This window comes from Cebus imitator, unplaced genomic scaffold (assembly GCF_001604975.1).
Source record: "Cebus imitator isolate Cc_AM_T3 unplaced genomic scaffold, Cebus_imitator-1.0 Scaffold238, whole genome shotgun sequence".
NCBI classification, from domain to species: Eukaryota; Metazoa; Chordata; class Mammalia; order Primates; family Cebidae; genus Cebus; species Cebus imitator.
The window spans coordinates 74,631-100,676 of record NW_016107553.1 but is presented as its reverse complement, the minus strand read 5'-3'; the positions used below and the strand labels follow the sequence as shown (position 1 = coordinate 100,676).

The 26,046-nt window shown below is 37.4% G+C and overlaps 1 protein-coding gene across 2 annotated transcripts; it reads right to left on the bottom strand.

Annotated features, from left to right (window-relative positions):
- On the bottom strand, positions 1-25,693 carry CYP2C76 (cytochrome P450 family 2 subfamily C member 76). Of its 2 annotated transcripts, none has more exons than XM_017498158.2 (9): positions 25,514-25,693; positions 21,222-21,384; positions 19,673-19,822; positions 18,214-18,374; positions 16,779-16,952; positions 15,730-15,871; positions 13,478-13,665; positions 1,907-2,048; positions 1-1,263 (listed from the first exon to the last, which is right to left on the bottom strand). In XM_017498158.2, exons 1-9 carry the CDS (start codon positions 25,679-25,681, stop codon positions 1,082-1,084), a joined length of 1,470 nt encoding a protein of 489 aa, XP_017353647.1. In that variant the 5' UTR covers positions 25,682-25,693; the 3' UTR covers positions 1-1,081. The 2 variants fall into 2 exon arrangements, with proteins under 2 accessions (XP_017353647.1, XP_017353648.1); XM_017498159.2 differs by lacking the exon at positions 25,514-25,693 and adding an exon at positions 23,771-24,387.
- Between the last annotated feature and the right edge of the window lie 353 nt (positions 25,694-26,046).

Here is a 26,046-nt window from a genome sequence, read left to right as displayed (position 1 = left end):
TAAGTTTTAGTAAACTATATTCCAGTATTTATGAAAAGTAAAAGATTCTATACATTATGGTACAGCCATTCATATCTATAAAACTACCTTGAATAAATAGTATAAGAACAGTATAAGAGGTATGCATCTAGTAGCATTTGTGCTAAACAACAGTTCAAAAATAACCTAAACATCCCTGAAGATGGAAATAATTCTTAAACTATGGAATAACCATCTAATAGGATATTGTGAGCTATGTTTATTTATATTGCTTCTTAAAATATGTATGATATGTTATTAAATGTCACCTCCAAATCACAGCTATATTCTACATACACACATAAAAACACACACATGTATTTCTGTTTGTGTATGTTCAAATACATATTCCCCTCTTCTTTGCCTTAATATGTCTGTACATCTGTGTGTGTCCATATATGTGTGTATTTAACCACTAGGGGAAAAAAGAAAAGACATCCTGGGACAGACTGGCTAATTCAAGTTTATCTCACATTATTCCCTTTGGCTGGAATGAGCTTCCTTTCTCTTTTCCCTACATGAATACACATACATGCAAAAATAAACACATACACAGCATATATATCCAACACATACACATATGCACATGTAATTATATTTTAATAAACACTGGGGAAAAAAAAGTATACAAGTTAATCTGTCAAGACATCATTCCCATAGACAGATAGGAGTGAGAGATTAATAAAATTCATGTTTTAATACTTTTAACTTTTTAAAAAAATCTCATAGGATAATTTCTGATTTTTCATTTGTGGTAGCAAAGCCAAATATGGCATTTATAGAGTGCTTTCCATTTTATATGCACTACAGATACAATGTAGCTTATCATCTTAGGATTCTGTTACAAGTAGAATTTTATTGGAGATGCAAAAATAAATTTTCTTTCATACAGGGAAAATTGGAATGGATTTTGAAGGATGGGTAAAATTAAAAGAGATAGGGCTCAGAGATGGCCTTCCTGCTTTTAAGGAAGGAGTAGATGATGGTTGACACACAGGACAGGAAATAGCTGGATTTTTTCACATGAGACTGAAGGGTCTTGCTCTAGCAGCCTGACATTTCATCAGACTGGAATGAAACAAAGCTCATAGAAGGGTGGTACAGAGCCAAGCCCTCTGTGAACTGGGGTGATATCAATATCCTTTGGATCAACCAGAGGTTTCAAGGTAAAATTCTGCAAAATGGTGGTCAGGATTAAAAACAGCTCCATGCGGGCCAGGCCTTCTCCAGCACAAGCTCTTTTTCCTAAAAGTAACACACAAGTTCATTACTCATTTAATTCTGGAGCTGAGTTAGCACACAGAAAGATTTAAATTAATATGGAATGAAGAAATATATTAATGAATGACTAATGAACCTGTAGCTTTTACTACTTACACCCAATCCTGGTTTCATTTTTTTAGCAGCTATTTCTGGGTGGGTACTAAATGAAAAATCTTTATTGTACATGCATATTGAAACTGCTATGCTACAGCTTGCCAGTGACACCTTTACACACTCACACACACATCTATCCCAACTAGCATGATATACAACACTGTATCTACTTCTCCATATACTTCTGACCCTGGACTTGACAAATAAATAGATTTATTCATTCTCATCTGGATTCTAAAGGATAATCAATCCTGCCACATACCTGCTTTTAAAAAAATGGTTGAGAGCTTATTATTGCCAGCTATAAAAAGAAATGTCACCAACTGGCCACAGGCAATTCTTAGGGAGTCATTTCTTTCCACATCTTCCACCCAGTTCCCCTCACCTCAGCCATTACTAATCATTCACCACTCCGTAAACAGGCAATTTCAAGAATCCTCCATGCAGAGCCCTTCCTTATCTCACTTGACTCCTGGTGTACACACAAAAAGAAAAAAGAAAGCTTGCTTGCCTGCTGAAAAAGCCATGAAATAATCACTTTTTTTAAAGTTGCCACTTTCATCCAGGAAGTGGCCAGGGTCAAACTTCTCCGGATTGGGAAATTCCTTGTCATCGTACAGGACAGAAGACAGATGTGTTAATATTGTTGTGCCCTGAATGAGAGAGAAAAAGATAAACCAGATCAAAATACAGTGTTCATGGGATGCAAAAGCCATAGATAAGAAAGGCCGACATTTTATATGTGTGGATTGTGCAGGGATGACTATGGGACTTGAGTTTATGTGGTTTTTACTATCTACAAAGAATCCTGCAACCAATTCCCCATGAATTCCAAGGGAAGACTTTAAATTAAAACCTGTCAAAAGAGACAAAGAAGGTGACCAATATGATGACTAAGGGGAATTTCATCAAGTGGATATAAAAATCATAAATGTACATGCACTCAACAGCAAAGCACTTAAATATATGAAGCAAATATTAATAGACCTAAAGGGAGAGACAGACTCCAAAATAATAATTTAAAAAACACCCTATTTTCAGCAAGACAGATCATTTAGACGTAAAAATCTACCGAAAAACAATGGTGTTAAACTGCTCCCCTGTCCTGACTTAGTAGGTATGCACAGTACATTCCACCCAACAGCTACAAAATATACACTATTCTAAGCAGTGCATAAACCACTCTCCAGTATAAATCATATGGTAGCCACAAAACAAGTTTCAACAAATTTTTTTAAGTAAACTCAAATCAAGTATTTTTTTCCTGAAAACAGTGCAATAAAACTAGAAATCAAAAAGAACAGAAAGTATACAAATACCTAAAAATAAATCAACATGTTTATAAAGAACCAATGAGTTAATAAAAAAAAATTAAGAGGAAATATTTTACAAATTCTTTTTTTTATTGCATTTTAGGTTTTGGGGTACATGTGAAGAACATGCACGATTGTTGCATAGGTACACACATGGCAGTATGGTTTGCTGCCTTCCTCCCCTTCACCTATATCTGGCATTTCTCCCCATGCTATCTCTCCCCAACTCCTAACTCCCCACTGTCCCTCTCCTATTTCCCCCCAACAGACCCCAATGTGTAGTCAACACCCGCCTATGAGTGAGAACATGCGGTGTTTGATTTTCTGCTCTTGTGTCAGTTTGCTGAGAATGATGGTTTCCAGGTTTATCCATGTCCCTACAAAGGACACGAACTCATCGTTTTTGATGGCTGCATAATATTCCATGGTGTATATGTGCCACATTTTCCCTGTCCTAAGAATGGAGTTTAAAACAACCCTTAAATCAAAAAGAGAACAATCTCAAAATAACAATCTGACACTAAAACATAAGAAACTAGAAAAACAAAAACAAACCAAATCCAAAATAAGTAGAAGCACAAAAATAGCAAATATTATAGCATCATCAATAAAATACACAATGAATATAGGAACTAGGTAAGATACAAAGAAGTCAATGAAAGATAGAGTTTAGGGGTTTTTTTTTGAAATGATAAGCAAAACTGACAAACCTTCAGCTAGACTATGAAGAAAGAGGCAAGATCAAAATAAGTAAAACGAAAGACAAAAGAGCCATTACAACTGGACCACAGAAATGCAAAATATCATTAGAGGCTATTATTAACAAATATATGCTTACAAATTAGATAATCTAGAAGAAATTGATAAATTTCTGGACTCATATAATGTACCAACATTGAATCATAAACAAATAAAAAACCTGAATAAGTTAATAATTGAGTAATGAAATTAAATTAGTAATAAAGATCTCCCACCACAGAAAAGCCAAAGACTATTTTTTTATATTCACTGCTGAATTCTACCAAATTTGAAAACACCAAGAAAAGTTTATTTCAAATCCTTGCAAAAAATTGAAATGGAGGAAATACTTCCAAACTCATTCTATGAGGCCATCGTTCCTCTGATATCAAAAACACAACAAAAAAAGGAAAACTGCAGGCCAATGTCTCTGAAGAACATAGATGCAAAAAATCTTAACAAAATTTAAGTAGGCTGGACACAATTGCTCATGCCTGTAATACCACCACTTTGGGAGGCAAAGGCAGGCAGATCACCTGAGGTCAGGAGTTCAAGACCAGCCTGACCAACATGGAGAAACTCCGTCTCTACTATAAATACAAAATTAGCCAGGTGCAGTGGCACATGCCTGTAATCCCAGCTACTTGGAAGACTGAGACAGGAGAATTGCTTGATCCCGGGAGGTGGAGATTGCTGTGAGCTGAGATTGCACAACTGCACAACAGCCTTGACAACAAGAGTGGAACTCCATCAAAAAAAATATATATGTATACAAGCAAGCTAAACTCAACAACAAATCAAAGAGATTCTTCATCATCATCAAGTGGGATTCAACCCAGGGAGGCAAAGGTGGCTCAACATACACAAATCAATAAAAGAGATAGATAATATAAACAAAAGGAAAGACAAAAACCATGGGAACATCTCAATAAACACAGAAAAAGCATTTGATTTAATTCATCTTCCCTTGATAATAAAAACATTCAAAAACATGTATTGAAGGAATGTACTCCACCATAACAAAAGCTATGTTGAACAAATCCACGACCAGCATCTTACTGAACATGAAAAAACCGAAAAAACATTTTATCTAAGACTTGAAACAAGACAAAGGTACTCATTTTTACCACGTGTATTCCACATAGTACCAGAAGTCCTAGTGTTCAGGTAAGAAAACAAAAGTTAAATATCTAAGAATAAATTTAATTGAGGAGGTGAAAAGTCTATACGATGAAAATTATAAAACACCGAAAAAAGATGGAAGATTCAAATAAATGGAGATATCCTTGTTCACTGATTGAATGAATATTCCTAAAATATTAATACTATCCAAAACAATCTAGATTCAATGCACTGCCTATAAAAATAAACATGACATTTTTCACAGACATAGAAAAAACAACCTTTATATTTGTGTGGAACTACAAAAGACCCTGAGTAGACAAAGTAATCTTGAGCAACAGGAAAAAAGCTAGTGAGGGCATACTATCTAACTTCAAAATATATAACAAAGGCCAGGCATGGTGGCTCAGCCTGTAATCCCAGCACTTTGGGAGGCTGAGGCAGGCAGATTACTTGAAGTCAAGAGTTCAAGACCAGCCTGGCAAACACGGTGAAACACCATCTCTACTAAAAATACAAAAAATAGCCAGGCATGGTGGTAGGCGTCTGTAGTCCCAGCTACTCAGGAGGCTGAGACAGGAGAATCACTTGAACTTGGGAGGCAGAGGTTGCAGTGAGCTGAGGTCGCACCACTGTACTACAGTGTGACAGAGTAGAACTACATCTCAAAAAAAAACAAAAACAAAATACACACACAAATACACACACACACACATATATAACAACGTATGAAAACAACATGGCACTGACATAAAAAGAAAGGCACAGACCAAGAAAATAGATGAGAAAGTCCAGAAAGGAGAAGGGATCCAAGATGGCTGATTAGTAGCAGCTCTGGATTGCAGCTCCCAGCGAGAGCATGGAGGGTGAGTGGGTGCTGCATTTCCAGATGGATTTTTATTGCCCATAGACCAGGAGATTCCTGGGTGGAGGAGCCTCACGGGTCACCAGTGCAGTTGTTCTGGCTGGCGTGGTGGGTCTCCGCAGAAAATACATGGGTCCAGGCACTGTTTTAGCTGGCGATTGGAGCACCTGGGAGACAGTCACCTATTGAACTGATAAAAAGGGAACTGAAACAGGGAGCTAGGCCAGGAGATTCCCAGGCAAAAAAGTGCCACGAATCTCCAGAGCAGCTGTTTCAGCCAGCACAGTGGGTCGCTGCATGGGAAATCACACAGATCATGGCACCTTTTCAACACGTGGCTGAAATACCTGGAAGACAGAATTACCCATTCAACTGAAATAAAAGGGACTGAAACAGGGAGCCAGGCCAGGAGATTCCAAGGCAAAAATTTGCCATGAGCCCCCAGTGCAGCTGTTTCAGCCAGTGCAGCAGGTCTCTGCACAAAATCTCACACAAATCTGGGTGCTTTTCCAACTAGTGACTGGAATTCCTGGGAGAGAGAGTCACCTGTTCAACTGAAAAAATGGGGACTGAAACAGGGAGCTAGGACAGGAGATTCAAAGGTGAAAAAGCACCCTGAGTCTCCAGCAGCTGTTTGAGCTGGTACAGTGGGCCTACGCACAAGAAATCACACAAATAAGGGCACCATTTCAACTGGTGACTGGGACACCTGGGAGACAGTCACCCATTCAACTGAAAAAAAAAACAGGGGTCTGAGGCAGGAAGCCAGGTGATCAGGCTAGGACGGTCCCAACCCCACAAAAATCATCACTCTGAAATGCTCTGGATTGAGAGTTTCACAGCAAGCGCAACTGAACCCATGATGATCCAGCTCTGTGGTGGAAGGGCATCCACCACTACCAACACAGTCCACCACTACCGAGGTAGTCTGCCATTGCCAGGGCAGCCCACCATTGCTGAGGCTGTCCACCAATAAAGAGAGAGTCTGCAATTACAGAGGTGGGCTGCCATTGCCGAGGCAGTTCTAAATATACCCCTATTAACAGGACTGCAGGGAAGTTCACACAGCAGCTGGGTGGAGCCCACAGCAGCTCAGGAAAGCCTCTACAGGCAGAATGTGACTAGGCTGCCTCCTCACTGGGCAGAACAGCCCTGAAAAAAGGCAGCTGCACGACAGAAACTTATAAAGACTTAGCTTCCTGTGACAGAGCACCTGGGGGGAAAAAGGCGTTTATGAGTTCTGCTGCAGCAGACTTAAACGTACCTGCTGAGCAGCTCTGAATGGAACAACAGAGCTCACAGCTCAGCACCTGAGCTCCTATAAAGGACAGACTGTCTCCTCAAACAGCTCCCCGATTCCACTATATCCAAAGAATCACCTCATAAAGAAGAGCTCAGACTGACATCTGATGGGTATCCTTCTGGGACAAAGATAGCAGAAGGAAAAATTGGTAGTAATCCTTACTGTTCTGCAGCCACTGCAGGTGAGCCCCAGGCAAGCTGGGCTTGGAGTGGACAGAAAGAAACAGAAAGAAAGAAATAACTTTGTCATCAACAAATTGGACATGCACTCAGAGCCCCATGTGAAAGTCACCAAATAAAAAGACCACAGGTAAATAAATCCACAAAGATAGGAAGAAATGAGCGCAAAAAAGATGAAAACACCCAAAAACAGAATGCCTCTGCTCCTCCAAGGGATAACAACTCCTCACCAGAAAGTGAACAAGGCTGGGTGGAGAATGAGTCTGATGAATTGGCAGGAACCGGCTGCAGAATGTGGGTAATAAGAAACTTCTCTGAGCTAAAAGAACATGTTCTAACCCAATGCAAAGAAACTAGGAATGTTGAAAAAAGGTTTGATGAAATGCTAACGAGAATAAACAGCTTAAGGGGAATATAAGTGAATTGATGGAGTTGAAAAATAAAACACGAGAACTTCGCGAAGCATACACAAATTTCAACAGCCGAATTGACCAAGCAGAAGAAAGGATATCAGAGGTCAAAGATGAACTCAATGAAATAAAACGAGAAGGCAAGATTAGAGAAAAAAGGGCAAAAATAAATGAAAAAAGTCTACAAGAAATATGTGACGATGTGAAAAGACCTAATCTACATTTGATAGGTGTACCTGAATGTGACAGGGAGAATGAATCCAAGCTGGAAAATACTCTTCAGGATAAATCCAGAAAAACTTCACCAACCTAGCAAGGCAGGCCAATATTCAAGTCCAGGAAATACAGACAACAGTACAAGATATTCCACAAGAAGAGCAACCCCAAGGCACATGATCGTCAGATTCACCAAGGTGGAAATGAAGGAAAAACACTAATGGCAGCCAGAGAGAAAGGCCAGGTTACCCACAAAAGGAAGCCCATCAGAGTCACAGCAGATCTCTCAGCAGAAACCCCACACACCAGAAGAGAATGGGGGCCAATATTCAACATCCTTAAAGAAAATAACTTTCAACCCAGAATTTCATATCCAGCCAAACTAACCTTCGTGAGCAAAGAAGAAATAAAATCCTTTACAAACAAGCAATTAATCAGAGATTTCATCACCACCAGGCCTGCTTTACAAGAGCTCCTGAAAGAAGCACTAAACATAGAAAGGAACAACCAGTACCAGCCACTCCAAAACATACCAGATGGTAAAGAACAACGACATAATGAAGAAACTGAATAAACTAACGGGCAAAACAGCCAGCTAGCATCAAAATGGAAGGATCAAATTCATAGATAACAATATTAACCCTAAATATAAATGGGCTAGACACCCCAATCAAAAGACACAGACTGGCAAATTGGATAAAAAGCCAAAACCCATCAGTGTGCTACATCCAGGAAACCCACCTCACATGCAAGGATACACAAAGGCTCAAAATAAAGGGATGGAGGAAGATTTACCAAGCAAATGGAGAGAAACAAAAAAAGCATGAGTTGCAATCCTAGTCTCTGATAAAATAGACTTTAAAGCAACAAAGGTCAAAAGAGACAAAGAAGGACATTACATAATGGTAAAAGGATCAATGCAACAAGAGCTAATGATGCTGAATATATATGCACCCAATAGAGGAGAACCCACATACATGAAGGAAGTTCTTAAAGACTTACAAAGAGACTTAGACACCCACACAACAACAGCGGGAGATTTTAAGATTCTACTGTCAATAACAGACAGATCAACGAGGCAGAAAATTAACAAGGATATCCAGGACTTGAACTCAGACCTGGACCAAGCAAACCTAATAGACATTTACAGAACTCTCCACCCCAAATCCACAGAATATACATTCTTCTCAGCACCACATCACACCTACTCTAAAATTGACCACATAATTGGAAGTAAATCACTCCTCAGCAAATGCAAAAGAAAGGAAATCATAACAGTCTCTCAGACCACAGTGCAATCAAGTTAGAACTCAGAATTCAGAAACTAACTCAGAACTGCACAGCTTCATGGAAACTGAACAACTGGCTCTTGAATGTTGACTGGATAAACAATGAAATGAAGGCAGAAATAAAGATTTTCTCCTAAACCAATGAGAATGAAGACACAACATACCAGAATCTCTCGGATACATTTAAAGCCATGTCTAGAAGAAAATATATAGCAATAAATGCCCACATGAGAAGCAAGGAAAGATCTAAAATCAACACTTTATCATCAAAATTGAACAGCTAGAGGTGCAAGATCAAAAAAATTCAAAAGCTAGCAGAAGATAAGAAATAACCAAGATCAGAGCAGAAATAAAGGAGATAGAGACATTAAAAAAAAAAACAAAAAAACAAAAAACAAAAAAACAAAAAATCAAAAAATCAATAAATGCAGGAGCTGGTTTTCGAAAAGATCAACAAAATAGACAGACCACTAGCCAGATTAATAAAAAAGAAACGAGAGAATAATCAAATAGATGCAATAAGAAATGATAAAGGGGATATCACCACAGATTCCACAGAAACAAAAACCATCATCAGAGATTATTACAAACAACTCTATGCACTAAAATTAGTAAACCTGGAAGAAATTGATAAATTCCTGGACACTTACATCCTCCCAAGCCTAAACCAGGAAGAAGGCAAAACCCTGAATAGACCAATAATAAGGGCTGAAGTTGAGGCGGTAATCAACAGCCTACCAACCAAAAAAACCCCAGGTCCAGATGGGTTCACAGCTGAATTCTATCAGCCATACAAAGAGGAACTGATACCATTCCTTCTGAAACTATTCCAAACAATACAAAAAGAGAGAATCCTTCCCAAATCATTTTATGAGACCAACATCATCCTGATACCAATTTCTGGCAGAGACTCAACAAGAAAAGAAAACTTCAGGCCAATATCCATCATGAACACAGATGCAAAAATCTTCAATGAAATACTGGCAAACCAATTGCAACAGCATATCAAAAAGCTTATCCACCATGATCAAGTAAGCTTCATCCCAGGGATGCAAGGCTGGTTGAACATAGGCAAGTCTATAAACAGAATTCACCACATAAACAGAACCAAAGACAAAAACCACATGATTATCTCAATTGATGCAGAGAAGGCCTTCGACAAAATTCAACAGCACTTTATGCAAAAAACCCTCAATAAACTAGGTATTGATGGAATGTATCTCAAAATAATAAAAGCTATTTACAGCAAACCCATAGTCAATATCCTACTGAATGGGCAAAAACTGGAGCATTCCCTTTGAAATCTGGCACTAGACAAGGATGCCCTCTCTCACCACTCCTATTCAATATAACATTGGAAGTTCTAGCCAGAGCAATCAGGTAAGAAAAAGAAATAAAGGGTATTCAATTAGGAAATGAGGAAGTCAAATAGTCTCTATTTTCAAATGACATGATCATATATTTAGAAGACCCCATCTTCTCAGCTCAAAAATCTCCTGAAACTGATAAGCAGCTTCAGCAAGGTCTCAGGATACAAAATCAATGTGCGAAAATCACACGCATTCCTATACACCAAAAACAGACTTAAAGAGAGCCAAATCAAGAGCAAACTGCCACTCACAATTGCTACAAAGAGAATACAATACCTAGCAATACAACTAACAATCAATGTAAAGGAGAACTACAAACCACTGCTCAACAAAATAAGAGAGGACACAAAAAGATGGAGAAATATTCCCTGCTCATGGTTAGGAAGAATCAATATCATGAAAATGCCCATACTATCAAAGTAATTTACAGATTCAGTGCTATCCCCCCATCAAGCTATCAATGACCTTCTTCACAGAATTGGAAAAAAACACCTTAAACTTCATGTGGAATCAAAAGAGAGCCCACATAGCCAAGTCAATTCTAAGCAAAAAGAACAAAGCTGGAGGCATTATGCTACCTGACTTCAAACTATACTACAAGGTACAGTAATCAAAACAGCATGGTACTGGTACCAAAACAGAGATATAGACCAATGGAACAGAACAGAGGCCTTGGAAGCAACACCACACATCTACAACCATCTGATCTTTGACAAACCTGACAAAAACAAGCAATGGGGAAAGGGTTCCCTGTTCAATAAATGGTGTTGGGAAAACTGGCTAGCCATGTGCAGAAAGCAGAAACTGGACCCCTTCCTGACACCTTACACCAAAATTAACTCCAGATGGATTAAAGACTTAAACATAAGACCTAACACCATAAAAAACCCAAAAGAATATCTAGGCAAAACCATTCAGGACATAGGCATAGGCAAGGACTTCATGACTAAAACACTGAAAGCATTGGCAACAAAAGCCAAAATAGACAAATGGGACCTAATCAAACTCCACAGCTTCTGCACAGCAAAAGAAACAGTCGTTAGAGTGAATAGGCAACCAACAGAATGGGAAAAAAAAATTTCAATCTACCCATCTGACAAAGTGCTGATATCCAGAATTGACAAAGAACTAAAACAGATTTCCAAGAAAAAAACAAACAAGCCCGTTCAAAAGTGGGCAAAGGATATCACCAGACACTTTACAAAAGAAGACACATATGAGGCCAACAAACATATGAAAAAATGCTCATCATCACTGGTCATTAGAGAAATGCAAATCAAAACCACATTGAGATATCATCTCACGCCAGTTAGAATGGCGATCATTAAAAAATCTGGAGACGACAGATGCTGGAGAGGATGTGGCGAAACAGGAACATTTTTACACTGTTGGTCGGAGTGTAAATGAGTTCAACCATTGTGGAAGACACTGTGGCAATTCCTCAAGGACCTAGAAATAGAAATTCCATTTGACCCAGCAATCCCATTACTGGGTATATATCCAAAGGATTATAAATCGTTCTACTATAAGGACACATGCACACGAATGTTCATTGCAGCACTGTGTACAATAGCAAAGACTTGGAACCAAACCAAATGCCCATCAGTGATAGACTGGAGAGGCATAATGTGGCACCTATACATGATGGAATACTATGCAGCCATAAAAAACGATGAGTTCATGTCCTTTGTAGGGACATGGATGTACCTGGAAACCATCATTCTCAGCAAACTGACACAAGAACAGAAAATCAAACACGGCATGTTGTCACTCATAGGTGGGTGTTGAACAATGAGAACACATGGACACAGGGAGGGAAGCATCACACACTAGGGTCTGTCAGGAGGATATAGGGGAGGGACAGTGGGGCATGGGGAGTTGGGGAGAGATTGCATAGGGAGAAATGCCAGATATAGGTGATGGGGAGGAAGGCTGCAAATCACACTGCCATGTGTGTACCTATGCAACAATCTTGCATGTTCTTCACTCCAAAACCTAAAATTCAATAAAAAAAAAAAAAATAGAGTTTCTCCACACAACCTCCCTCTTTGCCAGCTGCCATCCCATATAAGATGCAACTTGCTTCTCCTTGCCTTCCAACATGATTGGGAGGCCTCCACAGCCACGTGGAACTGTAAGTCCAATAAACCTCTGTCTTTAGTAAATTACCCAGTCTTCAGTATGTCTTTATCAGCTGCATGAAAATGGAGTAATTCAAATGTATTTCAAAATAGCTAGAATGGAGGTTCTTGAATACTCTCATCACAAATAAATGATAAATGTTCAAGGTAATCAAGATACTAATTATCCTGATGTAATCATTACACAACACATACATGTTTCAAAACATTATGTTGTTATCCATAAATATGTACAATTATTATGTGTCAATCATAAATTATAAAAAGAGAATTGATGATGCTCACAGGCTAATAAAAAGGAGCCAGCAAGAAAGGAGATGATGAAGAGGAAGGAAGAAGAAATAATTATTTAAGGAGGATCATTGGAAAAGTAAGAGGGAAGGGATCCATGCCACAGGTAAAACAGTTTCTACTAGATCAAAAAACAGCCCTTCTGTCACAGCAACTGACATGAGAGAGAATCAAAGGGTGTGAATGTAGCCAAGTAGGCATTAGAAGAGTTTACTTCCAATGACTGAGATGGAAAAAAAGGTTGCCTAATAAAAAGAAGATAATGAAAGATTGAAAAGAGTTCTAGGTTGAAAGTCATCGTGGAGCAAGTTGAGTTACCATTATAAAGCAGGATTATTGGGTAAGATTCGTTTGGCATTGATTAAAATTAAGCCAACACATTTGGAATTGATGATAACAATATCAACCTGCTGGGCTGCATGTTCTTTTCCAGCAGGCATCAGTAGCCAAAAATCAGCAGGGAGGAAGGAGACTTTAGTATTGGACTTTTCACAAGTGATAAGGAAGGTAGAGAAGGAGGTGGGGATATAGGATACTGACTAATTGGTGGGAGTAATAAAACATAAAATTGAAAGCAAAGGACAGGATAGCACATTGGGCCAATGGACAGGCAGAGTGTGGAGCTATCAAAACACTGAAAATCCTGTGGGAGTCTAAGCACTATCATATTTAGAAATGTGTATCAAAGACTCATTTAGAAGGAAAGAAGTATGTGGTCACAGGATAGGATGCCAGAGTTATGACTGTGCCATACCTGTAGAAGATTAGGCAATCTAAAGTTCTACCACTATGACATTTGATGGCCTAAGACTCCTAAGGAAGAGTATAGACATAGTATCTCTCACCTTTGGAATAAAGTACTCTCTAAAACGAGTATCTTGAGTCACTGCATGGGGCAGGTTGGTGGGGACGAGGTTAATATATCTCTGGATCTCATGCACCACAGCATCTGTGTAGGGCATGCGGCTCCTGTCCTGCATGCAAGGCCTTCGGTTTTTGCCGACCACTTGATCAATTTCTTCCTGCACTTTAGCTGGCAAGGCAGGAATCAGAATTTATGTGAAATGAAAAAAAACTTGAAGTACCACTTGTTTCATCCTTTCATCACTGTCCCATTGTCATTGGAGATGGGCAGATAGAAAATTATGTTACCACCTCCACAGGAATGAAAAAAAAAGTTTGCATTTCTTGGACAAACTGAAAGTTCATTAGATACTTAAATATATGCAGGTATGAAGTACAATTGCATGATAACATTCAGTTCTCAACTCTGATTCTCTACTCTGTGTACTTTTTCTTGACAGATTCAAAGATCTGGGATCCTGAAGAATCACTGAAGATCATGTAGTTCAACCACTTTATATATGCCAATTTTATCTTAAATATTTAAGTTTCAATAATCTAAGAACTACACAGTGTAGCCCAGGAAATGCTTAACAAACAGAAAAACATAAAATATTTACTTGATTCAGCACAGAAAATTAAGAAATGAATATTTATTTAGAAAGTATTAATATACGATGAACATACTGCACTATTCATTGTATTACCTTATAATTCTTAAAAAAATTCTATGTGTCAGGTATTATTTTATATATTTTACAAAGAAAAAAGTCCAGAGAAGTAAATAAAGTTTCCTCGGAATGCTCAGGGAATATGAGGTCTTTCTAGTATTATCCCCTTTGAACAGATAAGGGATCAGAGATATGGAGAGTAGTCATGTGTCTGCAGGTCAAACAAGCCATCTATTAGTAGGATCAGAATTTAAATCCACTGCTATTAAAGTCTATAACTCATTTTTCAAAATAACAATGCCACACTGCTGCTTTAGTTAAATGTTATTTATGTACTAGCTGAAGGATCTGTCTTTGTAATAGAGCATATGCAAATTCTGTAGTTTGATAGCTATCAAAAATAAAACAAATTTGAGGCATGTTTTAAGTATCCCCTTCTCAGGCCGAGAGGCTGGAATTTTATTTAGAAGACAGGGGAGACATAAAGTGGTCAGGAACTAGTAATACAATTGAAATGCTCAATAGAATAGCATAGTAAAAGATGAGGATAGAAAGGAAAGAAAAATACATGTGGACATGACTTAAGAAAACATCCAACTGGAAAATGAAACTGGGAGTGATAAGGAATATAACCAGAGTATTTGCAATGTGCAAAAGATTGAAAGGTTTGGAGAGGAATGTCATATGCAAATTATGGTCATAATCAACATAGGTCTTATAAAAGGGAAGTATCTGGCTAACAAAGACTGGGTCAAATGAAAGAAAAAGAGAAGCACCATATCTCACAATGTCGCAAAATAAATTTGCAGATATGCTTCTAAATTTCAGTACTCAGAAAACATCTCCTGTTTATAATGAGAAGGCAAAAAAACCTTAAACAAAGGGGAAAATTTTGGTGCTGATATCATGGAAACTTCATGAGGTTTAATCAAACTAAATATGTCTCAATGCACCAAATCAAAAACCATGATACAGTAGTGAAAGAAACATCCTCTTAGATGAAGACTCAGTAAAAAAGAGGTGGAAAAATGAAAAAGTTAAATTTGAAAGAGAAGTTATATTTATGAGGAAAAATGTGTCTATCCAAAAGGGTTTTCTAGAAAATAATATGGGAGAGGGTATATGACCCTTGAGATTGAGTCGTTTGGTGGAGAAAGTTTTTAACTTTATTGAATGAATCCCTACATTGCAGATGCATTTTGTAGAAATATCTTTTGATGAAAACATATTTATCTAAACATGGAAGGCACAAGTGAGAATTTTTGAGGGAATGAGAGAGGCTAGTTCTTTCCAGATCCTGAGACAACTCTGTTACTGCAACTGTTCCAACCCAAATCAAGAATACTACACCATAGCAGGGAGAATAATGACCTCTGTCCTTCAAATCTCTGTCATTAGTTAAACATTTTATTCTCTTTTTATACTATGAACTAACTTGAATTGAACCCACCCAATGGTAGGTAGCTGCACTAATGAGAACTTTTCTTGTACATTGTGTTGGCAGGTAAATGGTGGGATGGCTATCAGTGTTTTCTGTCCCTTTCTACCTGAAAGCTGATCCTGCCCATCATCTCTGATCATACCTGAGATCTCAGGGTGCTTCAGCAGTAGCAAGAGTCCGTATCTCAATGTGGTGCTCGTTGTCTCTGTCCCTGCACTAAACATATCCCATATGGTAGCAACCAAGTTGTCCATAGTAAATTCAGACTGTTTATTGTGTTTTTCCTAGCAACAACATGTTAAAATTACTTAATAAATAAAAAGCTTGTCAAGTAACACAACACTGTTCAATATGACATTAATACCTGGCAAATTAAACCAGACATTAGGGTGTGCTATGGGTAAAGATTATGTGAAGTGAACTGTTAGGATTTCTGTTAAAATATAATTGGAGTTATAAAATCTCAAGTCCTTTCTGATTCTTCACTTTCTTACCCACTGGAGCCAATCAGTTCCTTTGTAATTTCTTTTAAACATACTTTTTATTAAGTCATCACTGCTTATCACTGTCAACTCTAGCATCTATTGTCTATTCATCATGTCTAATTTTTCATTTAAAAGCTTCTGGAACTAAACACACCCAAACTACAGCACTATTTCCAGCCACCACTATTCCTCAATTACAATCAAGATAGCCTCTTTGAAAAGTTCACAAGCTTGATTACTGCACTCAACATCTCCTGGAACTATTTTCTCCTCCCTGTTTATCTAAGAGTTTCCTCAGATCTACTTCATCTGTGAATGAATATTTCTTAGAGATTTTCAAAAGTCAGCCTTTCTGGGTTACTATCCATTTCTGTGTTCCCTCATTAGTTACATCTTCTGTTCACGGAACCATGATATGTTATCATCAGTCTTGAATGGAGGTGTGCTTTGTGTGTTTGTGTGTTTTGATCTGCCCCCAGATAAAGAACCAGCTTTAACACGGTAAACATAAAACTTAAGTCTTTTAAAGCGAGAACTCAGAAATATCCCAAGACACTCAATACAGCACAGGTAATAGGATGAACAATGAATACACTTTAGAACAGAGAATTCGTTTTCATATCTCAGTTTTACCAGAAAAACCAAAGCATATCCGGGAGTCATGTCACCCACAATGATAAAATAGCAAATCAGGATAACATTATACCTTTTCCATTTGAATCAGAAAGTAGTCAATAAAGTCTCGAGGATTACTGATATCCAGAGATTCTTGATGTTCTTTTACTTTCTCCAAAATAAAATTTATTTGCAAGGCATAGTTTTTAAATATCACATTATGACTTCCTGGGAGAACCCGTAAAAAGGGGAAAGCATTGTAGAGCTGAAAGAAAAAAGAATCCTTCATTAATTTGTTCACTAAACACAGGCCCTTATTATTTATCAGACACTGGCTATATGCTAAGTAGAAAAAGATGAATAGACATGGTTCCTGCCCAAGAAGGCATTCAGAATTTGAAGGACAGAGCACTGAAAAAGTAGGTAGAGACGGTATGCACAGGTTACAAAGCAACTTCAAGGTCAATCACATTAATTTCCTTACCATAACTCTCTGAAGGAAGTCAGGAAATTACCCTTGTTGTCACCTCTCTTCAAATGAGGATATTGAAGTTCATAAGGTTAATTAACAATCTGACCACACCAAACTAGTGATCTCAGAGCTAATACCCTCTGTTCATACCAGTATACCCAATACATGTTTTACCAGGGGTTAGTCTAACAATTTATGAAGACTCATACTCATTTGTTATAATGAAGAAATAGTACATCTATATATATATATAATCTAAGTGACTTGGGAACTTCCGTGTGTGTGTGTGTGTGTGTGTGTGTGTGTGTGTGTGTGTGTGTATGTGTGTGGAGAGAGAGAATATTTAGAATATTTAGGCATTCCAACCTGAAGAATGTGCATATTTTCCAGACTTATTCTTTTGCTGGTCCTAGGGATTACAGAATATGCTTTAGACAATACCCAAATGACCGAATAATCTTGGAAGGCATCAACATTATATATTCAGGCTGGCAGCTTGAATCAAACTAGATATGAAATCAGGAAATCTAGATTCTAGATTCTGCTTGTTTATTGATTTAGCTAGGCTATTTTGGAAAATATACCTAATAGCTCTGGGTCAGTTTCCCATTCTAGTAAATGAGAGACATTAGATTATTTATTCTCTAGGGTCCTTTGAAGGTAGGACACATCATAACTTGATGATCAGTATAGAATTTTAGTTGTTAATGATTGTAAAACACAGGTTACTAACATTTTCTGATGGTGTACTTTAATAAGAAATCATCTTAAATCACTACCTTCTATATCTGAGGATCTAAATAAACAACAAAAGTTTTAACAAAACAAATCTTGCTATAAATGAAGCACTCTGAAATTACATATTTTTTCTATTCTATCTCATTTTGTGTTTTCAGTTTTATTGCATTAGACTGACAACTCACTAATGGGCTGCAAATGAGAATTTGATAAGCATTACTTTGAACATTTTTAAATAGGGCAGAGAGATGGGGTAGGCATGAGCAATAGATAGGCTAGAAAACTATTACACATTCAAAAAGAAGCTTGAGCTTACCTGTATCCAAGGGGTGCTCACATTTTCAAAGTTTTCATTGAAATACTTGATCAAGGTTTGAAATTTCTTATCACTGTAGTCAAAACGATTCTGAAAAATGACGGCGCTGATCACATTGCAGGGAACACATCCCAGAAGAAAAGTGGGATCACAGGGAGATGCTATAAATAATACCAGTCAGAAGTTAGTACATAATTTTCATATAAATCTAATAATGACTGTTTAAAATAGTTCAAAATGATTGACTTGTAAGATGTCTTAGGAATAGAAACTACCTGAACATGCCACCGTTGCTATAAACTTCAAATGCCTAAAATAAAATGCATTGTGTTTCTCCAAATAAAACTGTCTAATCCAGACAAGTTTACTTATATAAATTTGCCCAAAAGGCTCTCCTATTTATATCATTTTTGAAAATGTTCTAATTCACAAGAAGGTATACAAAATAAAAAGAGGCCATTTAAAATATCTTTTAATGTATGGGATTTAATTGTCGGTGTTGATGCATCCTCGCAATGCCAACATAAAACTAAATAATGTAAAAAGAAAATCAAAGTAGTCAGACATTTAAAACAATTAATATGGGTTGCACTTTTGTATATTAAGAGCAGGGAAAACTAGAATCAACTTATCTGGACAAAATAGAGGATTAGTTAAATAAACTCAGGTAAGTCCAAAATAATGGATTTTTGGACTATACTATCCAGCTAATAACGTTCTTGAAAAACATTGACAAACACATAAAAATATTCATTCAATGTATGAGATTATAAAACCACATATATCTTATGATGCTGATCCTACCCCTTACCTGCCCTGCCTGCTCCTTTCTTCCCTACCTCCTCTCTCAGCCCTGCATGTGGACACACATATCTAGATGCTGCAGGAATCTGTGCTGCCGTGGTTCTATTTCTTCATATCCACACTCCTTTATGAGAGGTGAATTGCAGCCCTACACTTTGGAGGTAATTAGCAACCCCTGCATTGTTCTTAAATAATTTACTAGAAAAGTTACCTAATTTTTTAAGCTTATAAGACTGTTAGCTGACTGCCAAAATTCATGTCCTCTTTGTGCGCACAGAGCAAACCACATTTTCCAGCTTCTCTTGCAGCTAGGTGTAGCCCTATTGCTAAGTGGTACATATGAGAGAAGTTACGTGTACGACTTCTATGCATGGCCTAAATAGTATTTGCTCTTCAACTTCCCCATTTCTCCTTCCTCTGTCACACAGAGGGGTGAGCCATCGATGACACTGAAAGACATTTGCTGAAGGTATCAAAGCCCAATTAACCTGGTACCTAAAAAGACTGTTATTCCAAACACTTAACCTCTTAATTACAGTTATATAAGCAAAAAGTAAACTATAATACTTCAGCCATCATAATATTTTGTAGTCTATTTACAATACCATTTATTCTACCCAAACAATTAGTGTTAATTATATGCAGAAATAAACACCATTGGTTTTTTGTAATGCTGCCACCAGACACAAGGCTTCCTCTTGAATTTGGTCTTCAATTGTTTTCTTCCCCATCCCCATATTCCTCAAAACCATGATAGAGAAACGTCGGGTTTGCTTCCATCTTTCTCCATTGCTAAAAATAACTCCTATCAGCACAAAAGAAAAAAGAGAGAGAAAATATACTTCATTGTCATGAATACGAGCCGAGAGTTCTCATCTCAGGAAACAATACTGACATTTCAGCAGGGATGTAAATATAATGGTGTCAGCTTCAGGAATTCCCATTGAGCCCTCCCTCATCTGCCTCCTCTCTTAACCCAAACTACTATTTAGCTGTCAGGGTTCTCAATTTTGCATATTGCTAAACTATTCTTCATCCACCAGCTTCACTAAAACTCAAAATAACTCTGTGAACCGAATGTTTTGTCCCATTTTACAAGGATGCTAAAAATTACAAAGGCAAAATGCTCTATGATCCCGCAGTAATAAACATGGTGAGTCCTAGTCATACATTAATTTTCAGGGCTGGCTTTTCAGACTGTAAGTGAATTTTAGGAGAAACAATAAGGGGGGAAATTCTCAGGATGATGAAGACTGCACTTTTTCTTTGGAAGGAATCACCTAACAATCCATTCCTCAGATAAGGGGTATAGTCGCTAAACAGATAACTCACTCATTTAACATTCCCCCTCTATTTAACTCTCTTCCATGAAATATGGAAGGAAACACCAAAGAAGTTCAATAGTAGGCTGCCAGAGTCAAGACCAGATCAAGGGGAAAATAAGCTCATACAAAATTTTTACAGGAAGCCTCTTAGAGAACAATGCAGAAGAGGTCAGGACCCCATTCAGGTCATATCTCTGTTGGCCAGAACCCTGTGATCCACCAGAAGGCTGGACAGTTTAAGGCTAGCTTTAAAAACAAAGTTGAAGCAGTTAATCAAATAAGCTTTTTCTAGTATCAATTCTGCTACATACTCACTATATGTTTTTCCATGATCTTTTCAGAACACGTTTGCTTTGTGCTTTGTATTCTCTTGGATTCTAATATTTTTCATGCTTTTTTAGAATCACATTTGAAGGTAAAGATGGACATTTTCCAGACTCATGTGGTTCCATGCACACAATTCAAGCTTCCTAAACTAATCTCTGCATATCCATGACTAAGATCAGGAAGCAAAATATTTGGTGAATACAATAATTTGGTATTTTTCCTCCTCTCTCTCATCTCTCTGTTGCTTTTCTATTATTTTAACTGACCATAATTTACAATGAACTTGTCTTTGTAACGAATTCATAGAAAATTAGTCGTTAGATGGCTTGTTATCATTGAATTTAATGTTTAATGGGATCAACATGTCACTTTCACAAATTTTAAATATAGATTAATGAGACTTTATAGAAAAATTATTCTTAGCCTCATGTAGAAAATATGAAAAGCGTGTTTCATAAATTTTTCTAAATACTTATGATTTGTCAATTTCTTAGAATTGCTGAAGTTTTTACAACTTACAAACCCACACACATACCCCAAAGGGAATCATACCTAATCCTTGGGTAATTCTGTCTATCACTGGAAAACTCCCTCGGCCAGAAAATTCTTCTCCATGATCAATCAGTGCTTCCTTAATTGCTTCGTATCCATGCAACACCACGGTGGGCTTCATGCCAAAATAAACAGTGAACACAGGGCCATAATCTTTTGCTAGCTGGAAAAATAATAGCAAATGCAAGTGAAGTGTGAATTTCAAAAATAAAATGTAGATAAGTGAGGGAAATATTTTTAATCTTGCTGAAAAGATGTTTCAATATTCATCTACCTATTATATAAAATGTAATGTTTTAGAACTAATTATTTGATAAGAAAGAAGTATTTGAATAGTAATTATCATTATTTTATTAGTAATGATATTAGTGTATCAGATTCAATATTTATTTTTATTCAGCCCCTACTATATGACAGGGGGCATATTATGCATTTTGTTCCTATTAATTTTTTATGCCAAACTAATAATTATACCAACTTTCTCCTTTTTTTCTTACAGTTAGAGTAAATCTGTGTTTCTTTTTTGGATTAAGGGAAGCCCATCTCCTTTCCTCAGGTGTAGTCTAATAATTGTCCATCATTGTTCTCTATAATTTCTTTTTAGCACCAGACAGTGTCATGTTTTTATAATGCATGATAACATAGCAGTGTGGTCATAGATATTTCCCAGCTTAACTTGAAGCTAGGTGCAGCCATATGACTTAGTTTCCATGAACTGATGTAAACACAAGTGTTGTGTTAAAATTCTACATTGGTGCATAAAAGGTAATTGCTTCCCCTTCATTTCTTTCCCACCTATGCATTGAAATAATAGAATGGATATGCCTCTACTGTGACCATGCAAATGAGAAAAACAGTCTAGGGACACAAGGTACTAGAACTACAAAGATTAAAAAAAGAACAAACTAGTTATCTGAAGGACATCATGGAGGAGAGGCAAGTTGCCAGCACTCCCTAGAGACCCTTATGTGAGACACAAACTCCTATCTTCTTTTAGCATCATCTTTCTGTAATATCAGCTTATGTGGTATCCTACATGATATAGGATTTACACTCTTTTAACTTGTCTATTGTAGAATTGTTTCTGCTGCCCTAAAAATTCATTCTACAAATGAGAGGAAAGACCCCCCTCCCCTCCTCCCTCTTCCTAACCTCCACCTCTTCCTCTCCTCTAGATGGTAAGGAGGGTGAAAAAATAAAATATCAAAGAGCTGGGAAGATGACTCCCCTTTTTCAGTTCCTAGTGTCTCTGCTATCTATAAGCCTTGAAAGAGTTGCAAATGAATGTTATCATTACCAGCCGGAGCCCAACACTGGGTCATGCCCCAATGTTTGCATGATTCAGGCTCCTTCCTGGAAATAACTCTGTCAAATAATAATTTACTGCCTTTGTCTTGTCTCTGTAAGCCCTCTCCCCTGTCTGTTCCTGCTCATATTGCATATGAATTAGCAAATCAATGAAGCCAAAAGATTGTAAGGTCGGACATCCAGCAAATGAACAATGACATAGTTTTGCCTCAGTTTCCCCTTTAGCACTGTAAGCCTATAAAAAGGGAAAGAAGCGGCTTCTCCAGAAGCTCAGTAAATGAGGCTGTAGACCCCTGCAGCTCCCAGCTGAATAAAAAGCCACTTCCTTCTTCAGTTTGATGTTCGAGAGGTTTGTTCCTTGCCGCTCCTGCTTTAATACTAGAACTAAAAAGATTAAAATAAAAAAACTAGTTATCTGAATGACATCATGGAGGAGAGGCAAGTCACCAGCAGTCACCTACAGATAAACTCCTATCTTCTTTTAGCATTGTCTTTCTGTAATATCACCTTATGTGGTATCTTAAATGATATAAGATTTACACTCTTTTAACTTGTCTATTGTAGAAGTTTTTTTGCTGCCCTAAAAATTTATTCTACAAATAATAGTGACCTTTTCACAAGGAAGATGTAAACATGACTGTCCTTTAAGCATGTTTATGGCATCACATTGCTCTTATGATAAAAACGAGTGTTCTTTACATTCATGCAAAGCCTGCATGTTCTGCCCCCTGATTCCCTCTCTGCTCTCAGTTTGTATCATATTCTTACGTACTCTCTGGACTATAAACACATTCATCCTCTTTTCAGGGTTTTGGGGAGAGAAGTGTAAACTGAAATTAAAATTCAAAGCCCCCCCCCGGCCCCGCCAACCAAGCCTGCCCACTCTTAACCACCAGCAATCTAAATGGACTTCCTCCTCTAGACTAGGTCCCTCCAAATTTAACCTGAAAGACTGATTCAGGCCATGATGGGAAGAGGGCTTGAACATGCCTTATTCTGCCCTCTTCCTTTTTGGAATTCAAGAAAAGCTGACCAGCATTTAACATCAACACAGACTTTTACAACCTATTCTCTCTGAAGAGTGCTGTCTGGAGGCTTCATCTGTATGCTAACACTTTGGTCCCCACAACCTCTTATCATAACCCAGACATTCCTTTCTATTGACAATAATTCTGTCAACCAATTGCCAATCAGAAAATTTTAAAACCTACTGATATCCTGGAAGCACCCTCCCAACTTACCGCTTCAAGTTGTCCCACCTTTCTGCACAAACCAATGCATATCTTAAATGTATTGACTGGTGTCTCCTGTGTATATATTAAAATGTATGAATGTATAAAATCAAGTCCTGCCCTGACCACCATGGGCACATGTTCTCAGGGTCTCCTGAGGGCTGTGTCATGGGCCATGGTCACTCATATTTGCTCAGAATAAATCTCTTCATATATTTTGCAATTTGACTCTTTGCATTGACAGAAGCAATTCTCCCCCGGATTGAAAACATGTGAAATTGGGTTTTGTTGATATTTTATCTGTTTAATTCCTAATCATTCTTTACATATCAGCTCCAACTTCACTTCCTCAGAGAACCCTTTGCTGACTGTTCCTCTAACTGGTTAGTCCCTTGAAACTACAGGGTCTCTTTCGACCATGTCCCTGTTACATAGTTTGTAATCATAACTTTACTTGCATTGTTGTTTCATAAATATATTCTTCTCATCTAAACTGTAAGTTCCATAATGATAGGGTCTTTTAAAATTTTCTTTCACCATTGAAAATCTTTGGCATGCACCACACAAAGTGTGGTGCATAATTACTTCTTCAATATATGATATACTTAAGTAACCCATGCAAAATATTTCGTATTTATATCTTAAACAAATGGAATTTAAAGCTTACAGAGGTTTTAATCCTGCTTAAATATGTGAATTAACAAATGGACAAGCTGGGGTGCTGACACAATCTCTTTAGATTCGAAGCCAAGGCATAGGAAGAATGAACTTCCAGAGACAGTGTTCTGCTAACTGGCTTTCTCAAGGAAAAGACAGATTCCAGATCATTCCTTCAGGCTTTAGAGAGCAACTGCTATGTAAACAACTTGGAGCAGAGAAGTCATTGACTCATTTATTGAGAACTACAGTATGAAATATGAAAGATATAAACCCTTAGTAATTTCCTTGATTTCAATTCATCTGTACTTTAGGGAAATTTAGTGTTATGGCTCTGTAAATCAGTGCTTATTTAAAAAACTGAAAGCTGTTCCATTTTCACTAACATTTACCAAAAAATAGTTACAGAAAAAGCAACCTGGATTACAATATCAACAGAGAATTTCTGCTCCTGGTAATATCAACAATCATAACATGGATCAATGATCTTTGCAATGTTCCAGTGGTGGCAGGAATGACTCCCATCTTGGGCAACTGCTGCCATGTTGAACTGCTGATAAACTTTAAGATCAATAAGGAATTATGAAAAACATTTTCTTCACAAACAACTGGGCTCTCAACATATACAATACAAGAAAACTGGTCCTAATCTTTCAGAATACTTTGTATATAAGTTGTTTCTGATATACTGATACAAATGCACCCCTGTACTAATGACTGATGGTGCATTGTTAGATTACTTCACTGGTGGATTAAACAGACAAACAATTTATATAATCTGAATGAATTCCTTTGTAAATGAAAGTCCCAATATTCCTCTTAGCTGGTATAGTCTATAACGGCTTCCAGTTGAAACCTCCATTCTGGAGCAAACACTTATTTCCTTCTGACTTGCAGATTTCTTAATTTCTTTTAGATTCACCTATCTCATTTTCTTCTATCTGTCTACACTCTAAAGTCATATCTGTGTGTCTAATGAACCTCTCTGTAAAGGCATCTCTTTAAAACTTGGTATCTGGCACCATATGTTACTTGGCTATCAGGCTATCTGACTTACTCATTACAGAAAACTAAAAGAAAATTAGTCATACTTACCATGCTTATGGATTTGCTGATATTCTTACTATTTAACTGTAGAATATTTCCAACAATGGGGAGAGGAGTTGGGCCAGGTGGGAGTTTCCCTTTGGTATTGCTTCCATTCCACAGAAAAAGAAGAATCAGACAAGAAAGACAAATGGCCAGAATGATAAAGAGATCCATTGATGTGCTCTGTGAAAAGTCTAAAGATTTTATAAAGACAAAGTACAAGGTTCTCACCAATTATGTACTAAGACTCTGAACTTTGGATTGATTTTATCTTTAGTACACCTTGAACTGCTGGTGGAAGCATAAACAAAAATTCAGTTCAATATTGATTCATTCTTTTTTTTTCCCCATTTATTTATTTTATTGTATTTTAGGTTTGGGGGTACATGTGAAGAACATGCAAAATTGTTGCATAGGAACCCACATGGCAGTGTGATTTGCTGCCTTCCTCCCCATCACCTACATGTGGCATTTCTCCCCCTGCTATCCCCCCCAGCTCCCCACCCCCCACCGTCCCTCCCCTATGTCCCCCCAACTGA

What these genes read in the sequence shown, in the direction of transcription:
- CYP2C76 (XM_017498158.2), bottom strand. Translation starts at nt 25,681, where the DNA reads ATGGATCTCTTTATCATTCTGGCCATTTGTCTTTCTTGTCTGATTCTT. An exon ending in TGAGCACCCCTTGGATACAG is followed by an intron (nt 16,953 to 18,213) that starts GTAAGCTCAAGC and finishes TTTTTCTTTCAG; the next exon opens with CTCTACAATGCTTTCCCCTT. An exon ending in TTCTGATTCAAATGGAAAAG is followed by an intron (nt 15,872 to 16,778) that starts GTATAATGTTAT and finishes TGTTGTTGCTAG; the next exon opens with GAAAAACACAATAAACAGTC.